General features: G+C 37.7%; 1 protein-coding gene across 1 annotated transcript in view; it reads left to right on the forward strand.

Annotated features, from left to right (window-relative positions):
- Odad2 (outer dynein arm docking complex subunit 2) overlaps positions 1 to 13,182 on the forward strand; it is a 155,791-nt gene that overhangs the window by 43,786 nt on the left and 98,823 nt on the right. The window contains exons 10-15 of the mRNA XM_076831974.1: positions 945 to 1,091; positions 1,589 to 1,798; positions 3,082 to 3,324; positions 3,621 to 3,731; positions 6,173 to 6,327; positions 7,900 to 8,142. Of these exons, the coding sequence (XP_076688089.1) occupies positions 945 to 1,091; positions 1,589 to 1,798; positions 3,082 to 3,324; positions 3,621 to 3,731; positions 6,173 to 6,327; positions 7,900 to 8,142 (1,109 nt within the window). The remainder of the gene's footprint in view (positions 1 to 944; positions 1,092 to 1,588; positions 1,799 to 3,081; positions 3,325 to 3,620; positions 3,732 to 6,172; positions 6,328 to 7,899; positions 8,143 to 13,182) is intronic.

Raw genomic sequence — 13,182 nt, forward strand, 5'->3', positions numbered from 1 at the left:
TCTTCTCATCTCTAATTCAATTCTGTTCTGACACACTCTGCCTGGAGATAGCTTCAGATCCCTCATGTTGAGGGTTTAGTCCTCATGGATGTCGGCTAACTGTCCTTGCAGCCACCAGTCGAGGAGTGGGCTGTGGATCAAGCACAGGGACTGCAACACATGGCCTCACGCCCAGGGCTGTTCCTAGGGGTAATTGGTTTGCTGCTCACAGGCCTAGCACGAGGGGAGTGGCCTGCCACTCAGACACCCTTAATGCATGCCATGTATGCAGTACTCCATGTACCTGTCCCCACACCTCTCTAGAGGCTAATGGGTTGGGAACTAAAAATTTCAACTTTTAATGTAATCTTGATCTTTCTGGTGGTAGGCTCCCATCCTGAAACTGAGTAGGGTGGGCCAGCATCAGTCAACTTTAGCATATAAAATATACTTACCACTTTGAAGATTATACACATTTTAGGTGTCATATGCCATAATCAGGAACAAAGTCCAAATATATATATTTCACAGCACCATAGTCTGTAGGAATCATTTTCAAACTTGGGTTGCTCTGCACAAAACACTGTTCAGGAAATGGGGTTCCCTCTCTTAACGCTGCTGCATACAACTTCCCTTCCTCAGTCGCTCTCTTCAGGCATGCCCCTTGCCTCTCTTTAACGTATTAATATTACCTAATGTTATAGCTGTTTAAAGGAGACAGACCACCTTTAAATGTTGACTCTTAATTAGAATAACATTTTATGATGCTCTGTACAGCTTTTTCATGCTTCAGCTCGACATGATTCATTAAACAAATTACAGCCCCACTCAGAGAACTTAAATAAAAGATTAATGTGCTATGTATGGGGAGACATATTTCCTAGTTCATGGATTTGTAACCATTTGGTCTATTTCTATGGGAACATGGTTTTATTTAACCTTTCTGTGGCTTTGTATCTTCCTAGGGAGGAAATCAGACTGCAACAGTGATTGCTTTGTGTTCAATGAAGGATTTCAATTTAGCTCAAGAGACCTGTCAACTGGCGATCAGAGATGTTGGAGGCCTTGAAGTTTTAATAAATTTGCTTGATACAGATGAAGTCAAATGTAAGGTGAGTGGCTTGTTCACAATGGTTGAGAATTCTTGGACCCAATTCTCATGGCTTTCTTTGAAACTGTAGGAGGCTGAATATTTCTTATCTTTTTTTAATATTTATTTTTTAGTTGTATTTGAACACAATACCTTTGTTTTATTTATTTTTTTATGTGGTACTAAGGATCGAACCCAGGGCCTTGCACTACCATGGAGCCCCATCCCCAGCCCCTATTTATTATCTTTATCTGCTATTTTTGCTCATAACCTGCTTTTTCTGTTAGGTGTGCTCTCTCCTCCCTGCTTTTTCTTCTTTCTCTTGCTTTATCTGGAATGATGAATGTTTGTTTGCATAAATGAAGAGAAATAGGAGGATTTGTGTCACCCCTGGGAATGGAAACTATTTCTTAAAAAAACTTGATTGGGGAAGGATTTTAGATAGACTTAAATTTTCTTAAACATAGCTCTGGTTATGTATTAAGCACTCATTCATCTATCACTTTTTTCCCCATGTAGATTGGTTCATTAAAAATCCTGAAGGAAATCAGTCATAATCCTCAAATCAGACGTAATATTGTTGACCTTGGTGGCTTACCAATTATGGTTAGTATACTTGATTCTTCATACAAGAGTCTGAAGTGTTTGGCAGCTGAGACCATTGCAAACGTTGCCAAGTTTAAGAGAGCCCGGCGGGCTGTGAGACAGCATGGCGGTATCAACAAGCTGGTGAGTACCACTGACATCCTCAGGGCACAAGAGCTGCCACCCACTGCTTCCTGGCCTTTCTGGCCGCTCCAGACATCAAGTAGCTGTAAAGGCATGCTATGGGAGTCTTCTTTGTATATCATATATGTCCTTAATAATTACTTTTGTATGTTTGCATTATCAAGCATGTTAAATCTCATTTTTTGAAAGAAACAGAAAAAATTTAAAGCAGGCGTGATTGGTAGGGATTCATTTGTGCATAAGAGCAGAGATGGTAAGAGCTGGTGAGACCTGTATGATAGAAAGCAGGCTGGAAGCCCTGGCCTCCAGTGTGCTTACTGAAAGTACTCTTCTATAGAGAAGGTCAGGTTAGATCGAAATCTGAGACTAAAAACAGCCCAGTCTTTAAGAACATTCAAGAGTAAAACAATGTGTAGGATATCCATGGGAAACATCTGTAGTCAGCCATCAGTACTGTGTTTCAGAAAACTACTTAGTAAAATGAATAAAATGTATATTATATTATATAAAATCATAACAGGATAACAGTTTTTAACAGTTGATGTTTATCACCTCAATTTTCTTTTTCATTACTGGGGATAGAACCCGGGACATTCTACCACTGACCTACATCCCCCAATCCTTTGTATTTTTATTTTGATACAAGTTTTTTTTCCTAGTTGCTCAGCCTGACCTTAAATTTATAATATCCTCCTGCCTCAGCCTCCCAAGGAGCTGGGATTGCAGATGTGTGCCACCACGCTCAGCTCTGATCCCAACTTTTAGAGAGCTACCCGCAACCATATATAAATACATATGCAAAATTAGAAGTGGATCCACAAGTTGTTGATAGGGTTTTCTCTGAAATGATTACTGATTTTTTGATAGAAAAAATTTTTTTCAACATTTGTCTTCTATGAATGTCCTACTTTTATAATAAGAAAAAAATGATTATTTCAATAGCTGCCATCAAAAGAAAAGAATATATCAGCATTCTGCTCATAAGCTTTGCCATGTTGGCAAGGACCTTAAAAATGTACATGTAGCAAGGCACGGTGGGTGGTACATGCCAGTGAGACTTAGGAGGCTGCAGCAGGAAGATAACAACTTCGAGTCTGGCTTTAGGAAATTAGGGAAAACTTGTCTCTAAATAAATAAATAAATACCTGCCTGAGGAAGTAGCTCAGTGGTAGAGCATCCCTGAATTCAATCCATAGCACCAAAATAGATCAACCTTGTGGCTATTGAATGGTGAATTAAGTTTTAAAGACATCCAAGTTCATTGCATTCATCTCTTCTTGTAGGTTGCTTTACTAGACTGTGCACAGAATTCAACAGAACCAGCTCAATCAAGTCTGTATGAAACCAGAGATGTGGAAGTGGCTCGCTGTGGGGCTTTGGCACTGTGGAGCTGCAGTAAGAGTCATTCAAATAAAGAAGCCATTCGTAAAGCAGGGGGCATCCCTTTGCTGGCTCAGTTACTGAAGACTTCTCATGAAAATATGTTAATTCCAGTAGTGGGGACACTGCAAGAATGTGCATCAGAGGTACACAAACCAATTCTGCTTCCTTTTTTTTTCTTACCTTGACTTTCTTTAGTTAAAAATAATAATAATTTTTAAGATTGCATAGCTGTTGAGGACTTTTTTCAAAATATTAGCTTTCTATTAGAAAAAGATCAAACTTCAATGTTGGATAATTCTCTTATGGAATAGCTATGTTCAACTTTGACTTCAGTGTTTATTTACTTAGAAAGTTTGCTCTTCATAGTTATTAAGAAATGTAAATGGCTAATTATATTCATGCATTTTATACACATAAATATTTAAGCTCATATTCCTAGGAAAACTACCGAGCTGCAATCAAAGCTGAAAAGATCATTGAAAACCTAGTGAAGAATCTAAATAGTGAGAATGAGCAATTGCAGGAGCACTGTGCCATGGCCATTTACCAGGTAGGAGCCTACTCTTCCGCCTCTATTGGTGTTCTTCCTCATCTAGCTCAAAGGAATATTTCTAATTGTTTCTAAACACATGACCCTTCTCTGGGAAGGGGACTCAGAAATCTGAATTTTAAGAAAGCATCTCAGAGATTTTCATCCCTGAATCGGTCTGAGAACCATTGTCCTGCCATAATGGTTGATACGGTATTTGTTGTGTATGTCAGATATGAACATGCTTGAATATATCTGATTACTTATACTTCTATAAGACATATATATTGCCTGGTGTGGTGGCACATGCCTGTAATCCCAGTGGCTTGGGAGGCTGAGGCAGGAGGATTATGAGTTCAAAGCCAGCTTCAGCAATGGCAAGGCACTCTGCAACTCAATGAGAACCTATCTCTAAATAAAATACAAAATAGGGCTGGGGATGTGGCTCAGTGGTTAAGTGCCCCTGAGTTCAACCCCTAGTACCCCCCACCCAAAAGGACACATACATCTGTGTTTTCTAAAACAATTTATTTAGCATATAATCACTAAGTAAGTACATAGTACTCCTGTATTGCTTTTTGCACGGCCTATTCAAACACAGTAATCTTGAGAAATTTATCACTATCAAACAAGATGGTGTGTGTGTGTGTGTGTGTGTGTGTGTGTGTGTTTGTGTGTGTTAAGTGTGTGCCTGTTTTATCTTTTCATAATTTAATTTTCATTTTTTTTGTAAACTATAACATTCATAGTGTATCATAAAACAGAATGACAAAGAGGAAAAGAAGGCCTTGACATTTAAATGAGATTCTGGCTCATTCCTGACCACACCAGCTTCCACCCACCCAGAGCAGACTTCCTAGAGGAAGATATCCAGGACTCCTTTCAGTAGGGGATTAGATTCGTTTCCTAGGGCTGTATAACAAAGTACCATGGACTGGATGGCTTAACAGAAATTTATCTCCTCACAGTTCTGTAGGCTGCAAATCTGGGATCAGGGTATCAGCAGGGTTGGTTTCCTCTAAGTCTCCCTCCCAGGCTTGAGTAAGTGGCTAATAGATGGCCATCTTCTTTCTCCCCGTGTCTTCATGTGGTGTTTCCTTTGTGTGTATGCCTGTGTCGATCTTTTCTTACTGGGAGAACAGTTTGGATTGGATTGCACCAATCCCGTTGATCTAATTTAGCTTTAATTACCTCTTTAAAGACCCTGTCTCCATATACAGTCACATTCTGAGGTACTGAGAGGACATTGACATGTGACACAGTTCAGCCCATAACAAGGATTTATGGCCTTGACTTATACATATCTCTCATATGAGAAGCCATTAAGAGTTGTTTAGAAATTGTGACTATTTTTTTTAAAAATTTGCCACTGAATGAGAATCAGAAATCATACTCAGAAGATAAACATAGCAAGTGTAACTCTATGGGGCATTATGGTGAGGATCTCTTCTAGTGGCCCTCATTGATGACACACAACATACCTCTACTTTGCCTAGCATCAGAAAACAATTGTGTGCTTAGGATAAAAGGCAAATCAATCATGAATGTCTCATGTGTTGGCTCTTTAATCTGAGAATAATAATCAGTTGGATATATTTATATAGTCAATATTTATTCCAGAGGATGAAACAAACATGAACAAATATTTGAATAAAATGTCAGGTACTATTGATAAAAACCACTGATCTGAGCACAGAAACTCGACTGAGAAAATTCTTTGTCTTCAGGTTTCAAGGGTTATTCAAAGTCTGACTACCTCCCTGTCATTTATCTGTCTTCTCCACTATATTTTCCTAAAACCCTGGGTGTCTCACTGTAGACATCCTTCTCCAAGAATGGGATCATTCTATTTTTTTTTTTCTTACTGAACTTTGCCTCTGGCTCTGTAGATGCCCAGGCTACTCCAAATTGGCTTGAGAGAATTGCCAACTTGTAAAAACTGCTGTGCATTCCCAGAACCATGTAAGGGAAGAGAGATATCATCAGATAGCTGTTGGTGTTGGGGAAGAATTATTAAATTTTGCTTGGATACATCTTGATACTTTGTGAAAGGAAGTTTCATAGTTTCTATGCTCTTTGATTTATGATGGAATTATATCCTGATAACCCAATGATAAGTTGAAAATATTGATGTGTGTTGAAAAAAACTAATTTACTGAACATCACAGTTTAGCAACATAGTCTCCTGTAGCATATTGGTTGTTCGCCATCTTAATTTTGTGAATGATTGAAAGATTCAGCTCACTATTGCTGCCCAGCATCACAGAGTATTATACTGCAGATCAGTAATCCGGGAAAGACAAAAATTGAAAATTTGAGGTAAGGATTCTACTGGGTACATACCACTTTCATGCCACCCTGAAGCTGAAAAATCATAAGTTGATGACCAGCCTTGCCAGCAATCATTGATTGCTGGAGAGACATTATATCACTGATAGCCTCTCATTTGACTTTTTGTATAGTGTGCTGAAGATGAGGAAACCCGTGACCTGGTGAGGCTCCATGGAGGACTTAAACCACTGGCCAATCTACTCAATAACACTAAGAATAAAGAATTGTTGGCTGCTGTCACAGGGGCAATATGGAAATGCTCCATCAGCAAAGAGAATGTGATCAAGTAAGAGAAGGCACTCAATATTCTATAATAAAGATCAGGCCAAGGAATCACATTCTTGGAACTTCAGTGCTATTTTCATAAAGGGGTGGCTCTAATTTATTCAAAATTGCACATTCTGGGTTAAGTTGTCAGCATGAAGGGATCCTTAGAAATGAAGGGCCCTTCTCAATGCATTACTACAAGACAATGATTGATGTACCTCAGTAGGGCGAAGGGCTTTGCTGGAGTGACCTTTCTGTGTGAATAGGCTGTTTGGTATATGGACAGTCATTTAAATCAGAAGTATCTCTGCTGCTGTTTCCTGCAGAGACCTATCAAGGTGAAGGAATAAATTTCCCAAGGAATCTTTGGAGATAAAAGTGTTTTCATCCTTTTTTCCTGTTCTAAAGATATACAGATGAGTCAGCAGAATGCCAACTAACCACTCCTGGAGTAGTTTTCAAAAGTGATTTCTTTGAAATTTTATTTTGTTATTTCAAAGTGCTTGTAAATTTTTTTTATTTATTTTAACCTTCAAATTTAACTCTTTTTGTTTTATATGTTTAGAGTTCACACTCTCAATGAGTATTCTAAGACACCTCCTTCTTGTCTCCGTCTGATGAGTTCCTTTAACAGGAAATTCATATGTCCTGACTCAGAATAAACATACTTAGTAAAGAATGTATAGGGAGTTCATAACCCACTTTAATCAAATGTATGAAATATGATATGTCAAGAGCTTTGTAATGTTTTGAACAACTAATAAAAAAACGTAAAAAAAGAATGTATAATGAAGTTGTGACAAGATCAGGGTTAGCTCAACTAATTATTTTTTATCTTAATTAAATGTTCCACCACATTTCAGCAGTAAAAATTCAGCTGCATCATGATACTGGAAAAACACTGCTGAAATTTGTTAGAAAGGGGAAAAGATGTTATATACAGAGACTATTGATTTTCAAATATTTACTTTTATATAACACACTTTTTTTGGTTTAAAATATAATTAAGTAATCAGTAAAATTGCACAATGAGAGAGATGCTAAAATGTATAATGGTCAGTTAATATTGAAGATATCTGAAATTGACAGTTTTTTTTTTTCTTAATGTAAGTAGCACAAGCTACTAATTCTGGGAGACTTATTAAACCCAAAGGTGCAAAAAAGTTATGTTTAATGTGTTTATAAGTAAAAATATATCATTTGTTTTCATGAAATATTTAGTATACTTTGTCCAAGTAAAATCACCTCTCTGTAAGACGGAGGAAACTCTTAGCAGAATGGAGTTGCAGAACTAAGATGTGATCAGAACCATAGCTGTCTTACAGGCTGTTCAGCTTAGTGACCCAGGGACAATCTGGAGCAGATGGCTGGCTGTGGATGGCAGCCTCATATTTACCAAGCTTCAGATTGGCCATCTGATAATGGTAATTAAATAGTATCTACATTGTAAAGTTCTGTAAGGATTGAATAAGAATGTGATTGACATTTAGTAATTTTTAGCTGTTAGAGAAACATTACTTTCAGCATAAAACGAGCTGATAATTGCAATTATATAGCAGCCAAATGTCTCATGCTCTTGTGATGATCTTAGGTTTCGGGAATACAGAGCCATTGAAACTTTGGTGGGACTTTTAACCGATCAACCCGAAGAAGTACTTGTGAATGTGGTCGGGGCCTTGGGAGAATGCTGCCAAGAACATGAAAACCGAGTCATTGTCCGGAGATGTGGTGGCATTCAACCGCTTGTGAACCTCCTCGTTGGAATAAACCAAGCTCTTCTTGTGAATGTAACAAAGGCAGTTGGTGCTTGTGCAGTGGAGCCCGAGAGTATGGTGTAAGTGCACTTGGAGATGGAGAGATTTTATATGCTCATTTCAGGACACCTTTGTGTGGTCATAGAGTAACATCATTGCTTAGAATTAATGTGCACAGATGATAAAAAGATAAAATGTGTTATAAGTAATTACAAGTTTACTGAAGCATGACTTACTTAGCCAAAATATTATTTTGGAAGAAATGTAGGGCGGGAATAGGCATTTGGGAGGATTTCCAATGACTGCTAATGAAATTCCCTTAATGCAATGAACATATTTCTGTCCTCCCAGAGAAGAATCATCTCTCTATATCTAACTAGGGTGCTGTCTAGTTCTTGTAGTATGCTCATGGGATCTTACTACTTATTTCTTACTGATTCAGCAAACATCTTTTGAGTACCTAACAAGAACTTCGAACTATGAAGGGAAAAGACAAAGGATTTTAAACTCTGATCTTAGTCCTCAAGCAAATTGTTGTCTATACAGGAAGAAAAGACTTAAATGTGAATCTGTGCCAGGTGTAGTGGTGCATGCCTGTAATCCCAGTTATTCAGGAGGCTGAGGCAAGAGGATCACAAGTTTGAGGCCAGCCTCTGCAACTTAGTGAGACCCTGTCTCAAAATAAAAAAAATACAAATGGCTTGTTACTTTGTTCAGTAACAAAGTGCCCTTGGGTTCAATCCTGAGTGTCAAAATAATGATGTTGGTAATGACCATGATAATAATAATAATAATAGCTACAATAATTTCTCTTGTACTGAACAGGTACAGACTTTTTTTCTTTTCATTGTTCCCTAAACTATGTAGTATAACAACTATTTACATTGCATTTAGGTATTGTAAAAAAAAATCTACAGATGATATAAAGCACTTGGGAAGATACACATAGTTTATATGCAAATACTGCACCATTTTATGTAAGGGACTTGAACATCTGTACTTGGGCTTCTTTGGATGACCTCAGAACCAATCCTACATGGATACCAAAGGACAGTTACACGTCTTTATCTATATTTGTATACCTATCTATCTATCTATCATAGGAATTGGTTCTTGCAACTGTGAGATTTGTGAGTCCAAAATCATTTGCAGTAGATTGGCAGACTGGAGACACAGAAAGGAGTTGCAGTTTGCTGGTCGAATCCTTTGCTCAGGGAAAGCCACTCTTTGTTCTGTAAGACCTTCATCTGACTAGATGAGGCCCATCTGCATTATGGAGGGTCAACTACTTTATTAGTATCCACCACCTTAAATGTTAATTACAACCAAAAAGCACTTTCACAGAAACATCTAAATAATGCTTGACCAAATATCTGTGCACTGTGATCCACCCAACTTGACACATAAAATTAACCACCACAAAACTATCATCCCCTGACAATGTGACACTTACATGCATTTCTGTAAACCATATTTAATATTTAAATAAAAACTCCAACAAGGTCCTACTTCAGCCTCTCATGAAATAACTATTTGGTGCACAGCTGAAAATGCATGGACTGTTTCCCCAGAAGAATTCCTTGGGGGAGGTTTATTCTTTTCGATATTCCCTTACTTAAGGACTGTCATATTAAGTTGATAATACTTAGGATATAAAAGTAGTAAATCTCATGTTACCTGATGAGATATGCAAGTAAACACACATAAAACATTCATAATAAAGTGAGGAAGACCCTCTCATGATATTTACAATCCTCACTTCTATGGCTGATCACATGATCCTAGTTGGTATTTATTACCTTTTTCTACTGCCCAATCTGTTATCCCTTTTGCCCTAAGCAAGCACCTTACCTGATTGTGGTTCTTTTCCTGTGGGTGACCCAAATCTTTATTCCTGATTGGTCTGGGCCATTAGTTGTCCTGCCTGGAGTGGGCTGTTGTAGTTTTCCATTGATTTTAAGGTAATGGTAACACTAAGAGATGCCATAAAGGATCTCCGTATTCCAGACTCACTCTTCCTTGTCTCTCAAGTATCATTCTAGTCAGTACCACCCCAGCCAGCACAGTAACTCTCTGCCTGATAACTTACAGGTATGGGAATACAAAGTAACCATGGGGCAGTTATAATTTCTAGTACAACAGAATCATACTTGTATCTCCTAGTGGAAGAATTCCCCTTTGGAGAGAAAACCTCCAAGCCAGCAGATCATAAGGGTACAGGAATAGGAAATAAAAATTTTACTAGTGGGTAATTTCCTAGTGTCTTTCTATTTCCATCCCTGATTCCTGGACTCACGATCCTGGTTGTGTTGTTTGCAGTCGGATAACTCTACTGGTCTGATCTGTAGAATCCTACAAGTTTGATGATTTTTAAATTTTATCCCATCTCTGTCTCCTTCGGTCTAAGATAGCAGTATTTCTGTTGTTTGGATTTTGATATTTAAGAGTATCTAATAATCTTTTATTATATATATTATGTTTCCAGTAAGGGTATTAGTCAGCTTTTTGTTACCATATGAAATACTGACATAGGCCACTTATGAAGAAAACAAGGATTATTTAGTTCACAGTTTTGGAAGCTAAACGTCCACATGGTGTAGTGTGGGTTCTGTGGTGAGGGCTGCCCCTTGGCTGTTCATGGCACAGACAGCAATAGTGGGAGGGAAGGCGTGCAGAACAAACAGCGATTACATTTGTAGTCAGGAGAAGAGAGGAAGGAGGGGGGCTAGGCTTTCTTCTCTTATAACAACCCTCTTGCAAGAACTTGAGGGGTTGCATGGGAATTATCTCATGCCCCAGGGAACTAAGGACCTCCCAGTAGGCCCCTCCTCCCAATAGGGCCACCTCCTCCCAATAGGGCCACCTTGGAACCAAGCCTTTTTCACAGATGAACCTTTGGGGGGATAGAATTATGTGATATCTAAATCACAGAATCCAGCCTCTCCCTTGGTATTACTGGATTCTTCGCTTCAGATGTTTCAGACACTAAAGAATATACACATGATATTGACTGGATTTATAAGAAAATTTTCTAAGGTATTTATCTTTGTAAAACACATTATTCGTTACATCCTGATAAGTGCTTGTCAGAAGTGGATTTATGAATTTCTTTTGATCACTGTTTTTTTTTTTTCATCTATTCATGTTAGCCCCCAAATACCTCTGATTCGTTGGAACTGTGTTTCCTCCTCTGTGCTCTTGGTCCAGGTTCTGCCATCCTTTACCTGACAAAGGTGCTGTTGAAAGCTCCTGCCTGGTATCATCTCTTAGGCTCTTCCTTCTCTTTAAATACCTTACTACGTGGCACTGAAACTTATTTTCCTAAATTACTATCTGGTCATTTTGTTTTCCGGGTCCAAAGAATCTTCAGTGATTTCTGCTTTAAAAGCCATACCAGAACCTCCTTAGCGTGGTATTCAGAGCATTTACCTTCTTATTCTACTTCTTCATTTCATCTTTTTCTGGTAAATCTTTTTATAATTGTTGAAAGTTATATGGTTCCTTGTTTATTCTCTTATTCATCAAACAAATAGTTATTGAGCATCTTTTCTGTTAGCTTCTGGGGATAAAGGGTAATGAAAACAAAATTCCCGCTGTCTGGGAACTTCTGTTATTTTGTGTATGCTTGAGGGGTGGGCAACAGAGTGTCTTCAGTACAGTGAAGATAAGAACCTACGTGGGAGGAGGGGGTTACTTTAGCTTAAGTAGGCAGGAAAGTTTTCTCCAGGAGAGCGTTTAAACTAAGACCTGAAAGAAGGCAGCCTAAGAGAGAAACATTTCAGACAGGGGTAGCAAATACGAAGGCCCTGAGATGGGTTTAACTTCACCTGAGAAGTCACCTTGAGTTTTTTTTTTTTTTTAAATACCCTTCATATAGTGTTTGTCATTATCTTCCTTATAGTAATGTTTTTCTGTATCACTTGATAGACTACTTCAAATGTCATTTTTTTATTCTCTTGGTGACTATTAAGTTCTTAATAAATATATTGACTTTCACTTGTACAGATAGAACGTATTCTTACAGAGCTCTTACATCTATTCTGCATCTCATTTTTAATGTTTTCTACACAAGTCATTACTAGTTTATCTAGTTGGCATCTAGAGGTAAATGTTACCATTATATTACTCTCCACAATAGACCTTCAACCTTTCTTAATATAGCTATTTTAAAGTGAGGTATTAATTGACTTAAGTTGAGTCCACTTAAGAAAATGAGAACACAGCTATTCTTGTTTCTTATTCTGAACCTTAAAGAATCTAAGTCTTGAAATAGAAAAATAAAAATTTAAAAAATCATTAATAAAAAAACAGATCTCAAGGACCTTATGATTGAGTTTGTGAGACATACAAGTGAAAAGATAATTTTAAAATTGTAAAATAAATGATAAGAGGGCACTAAACAAATGCTTATAAGTAAATATACAAAACTCTGGAATTTTGTGAGAGGTATTACTTCTGGTTAATGGTATGAAAACTATGAAGGGGGAAAAAAAGAAAAAAGAATAGAAAGCTACAAAAAGCTCAAGTGTTAAAAAGAACCCATATTCCTCCAAATACAGAAATGGACACAGCTCCAAGTCTGAGACTGTGAAACACACCATAGCAAAATGTCATGAATTATTCATCTATGTCATGCTGATAAGTAGAATATGCCTCTTAAGATCTCAAGATTTTGCCCCAAATAAATGCCATAGTCCTCCATTGCATAGTTGACATATTTTTTTTTCCACATAGAGAGCAGAGATTAAAGGGAAGTGAGTGGGCCTTTGAAGAGTGGAGAATTTCCCAACAGACACCCAGTTTTACGTTATAAAACATCAGGAGAAGTGGAACCTAAGGAAAAGTCATACGGATGTGTCATTTTATGTTGTTCATGACAGTTGTCTATCCCAAAGAGACTGCTGAAGTCACTCAGGAGTAAAAAGAGTGTGAGAGACAGTGGTTTCCAGATTGCAACACTGTCACTATAAACTTTTGAAGATTTGGAGTGGATCAGATTGACTCTTTTTTTTTTTTTTAAAGAGAGAGAGAGAGAGAGAGAGAGAGAGAGAGAGAGAGAGAATTTTAATATTTATTTTTTAGTTTTTGGCGGACCCAACATCTTTGTTTGTATGTGGTGC

This window comes from Callospermophilus lateralis, chromosome 13 (assembly GCF_048772815.1).
Source record: "Callospermophilus lateralis isolate mCalLat2 chromosome 13, mCalLat2.hap1, whole genome shotgun sequence".
Lineage (NCBI taxonomy): Eukaryota > Metazoa > Chordata > Mammalia > Rodentia > Sciuridae > Callospermophilus > Callospermophilus lateralis.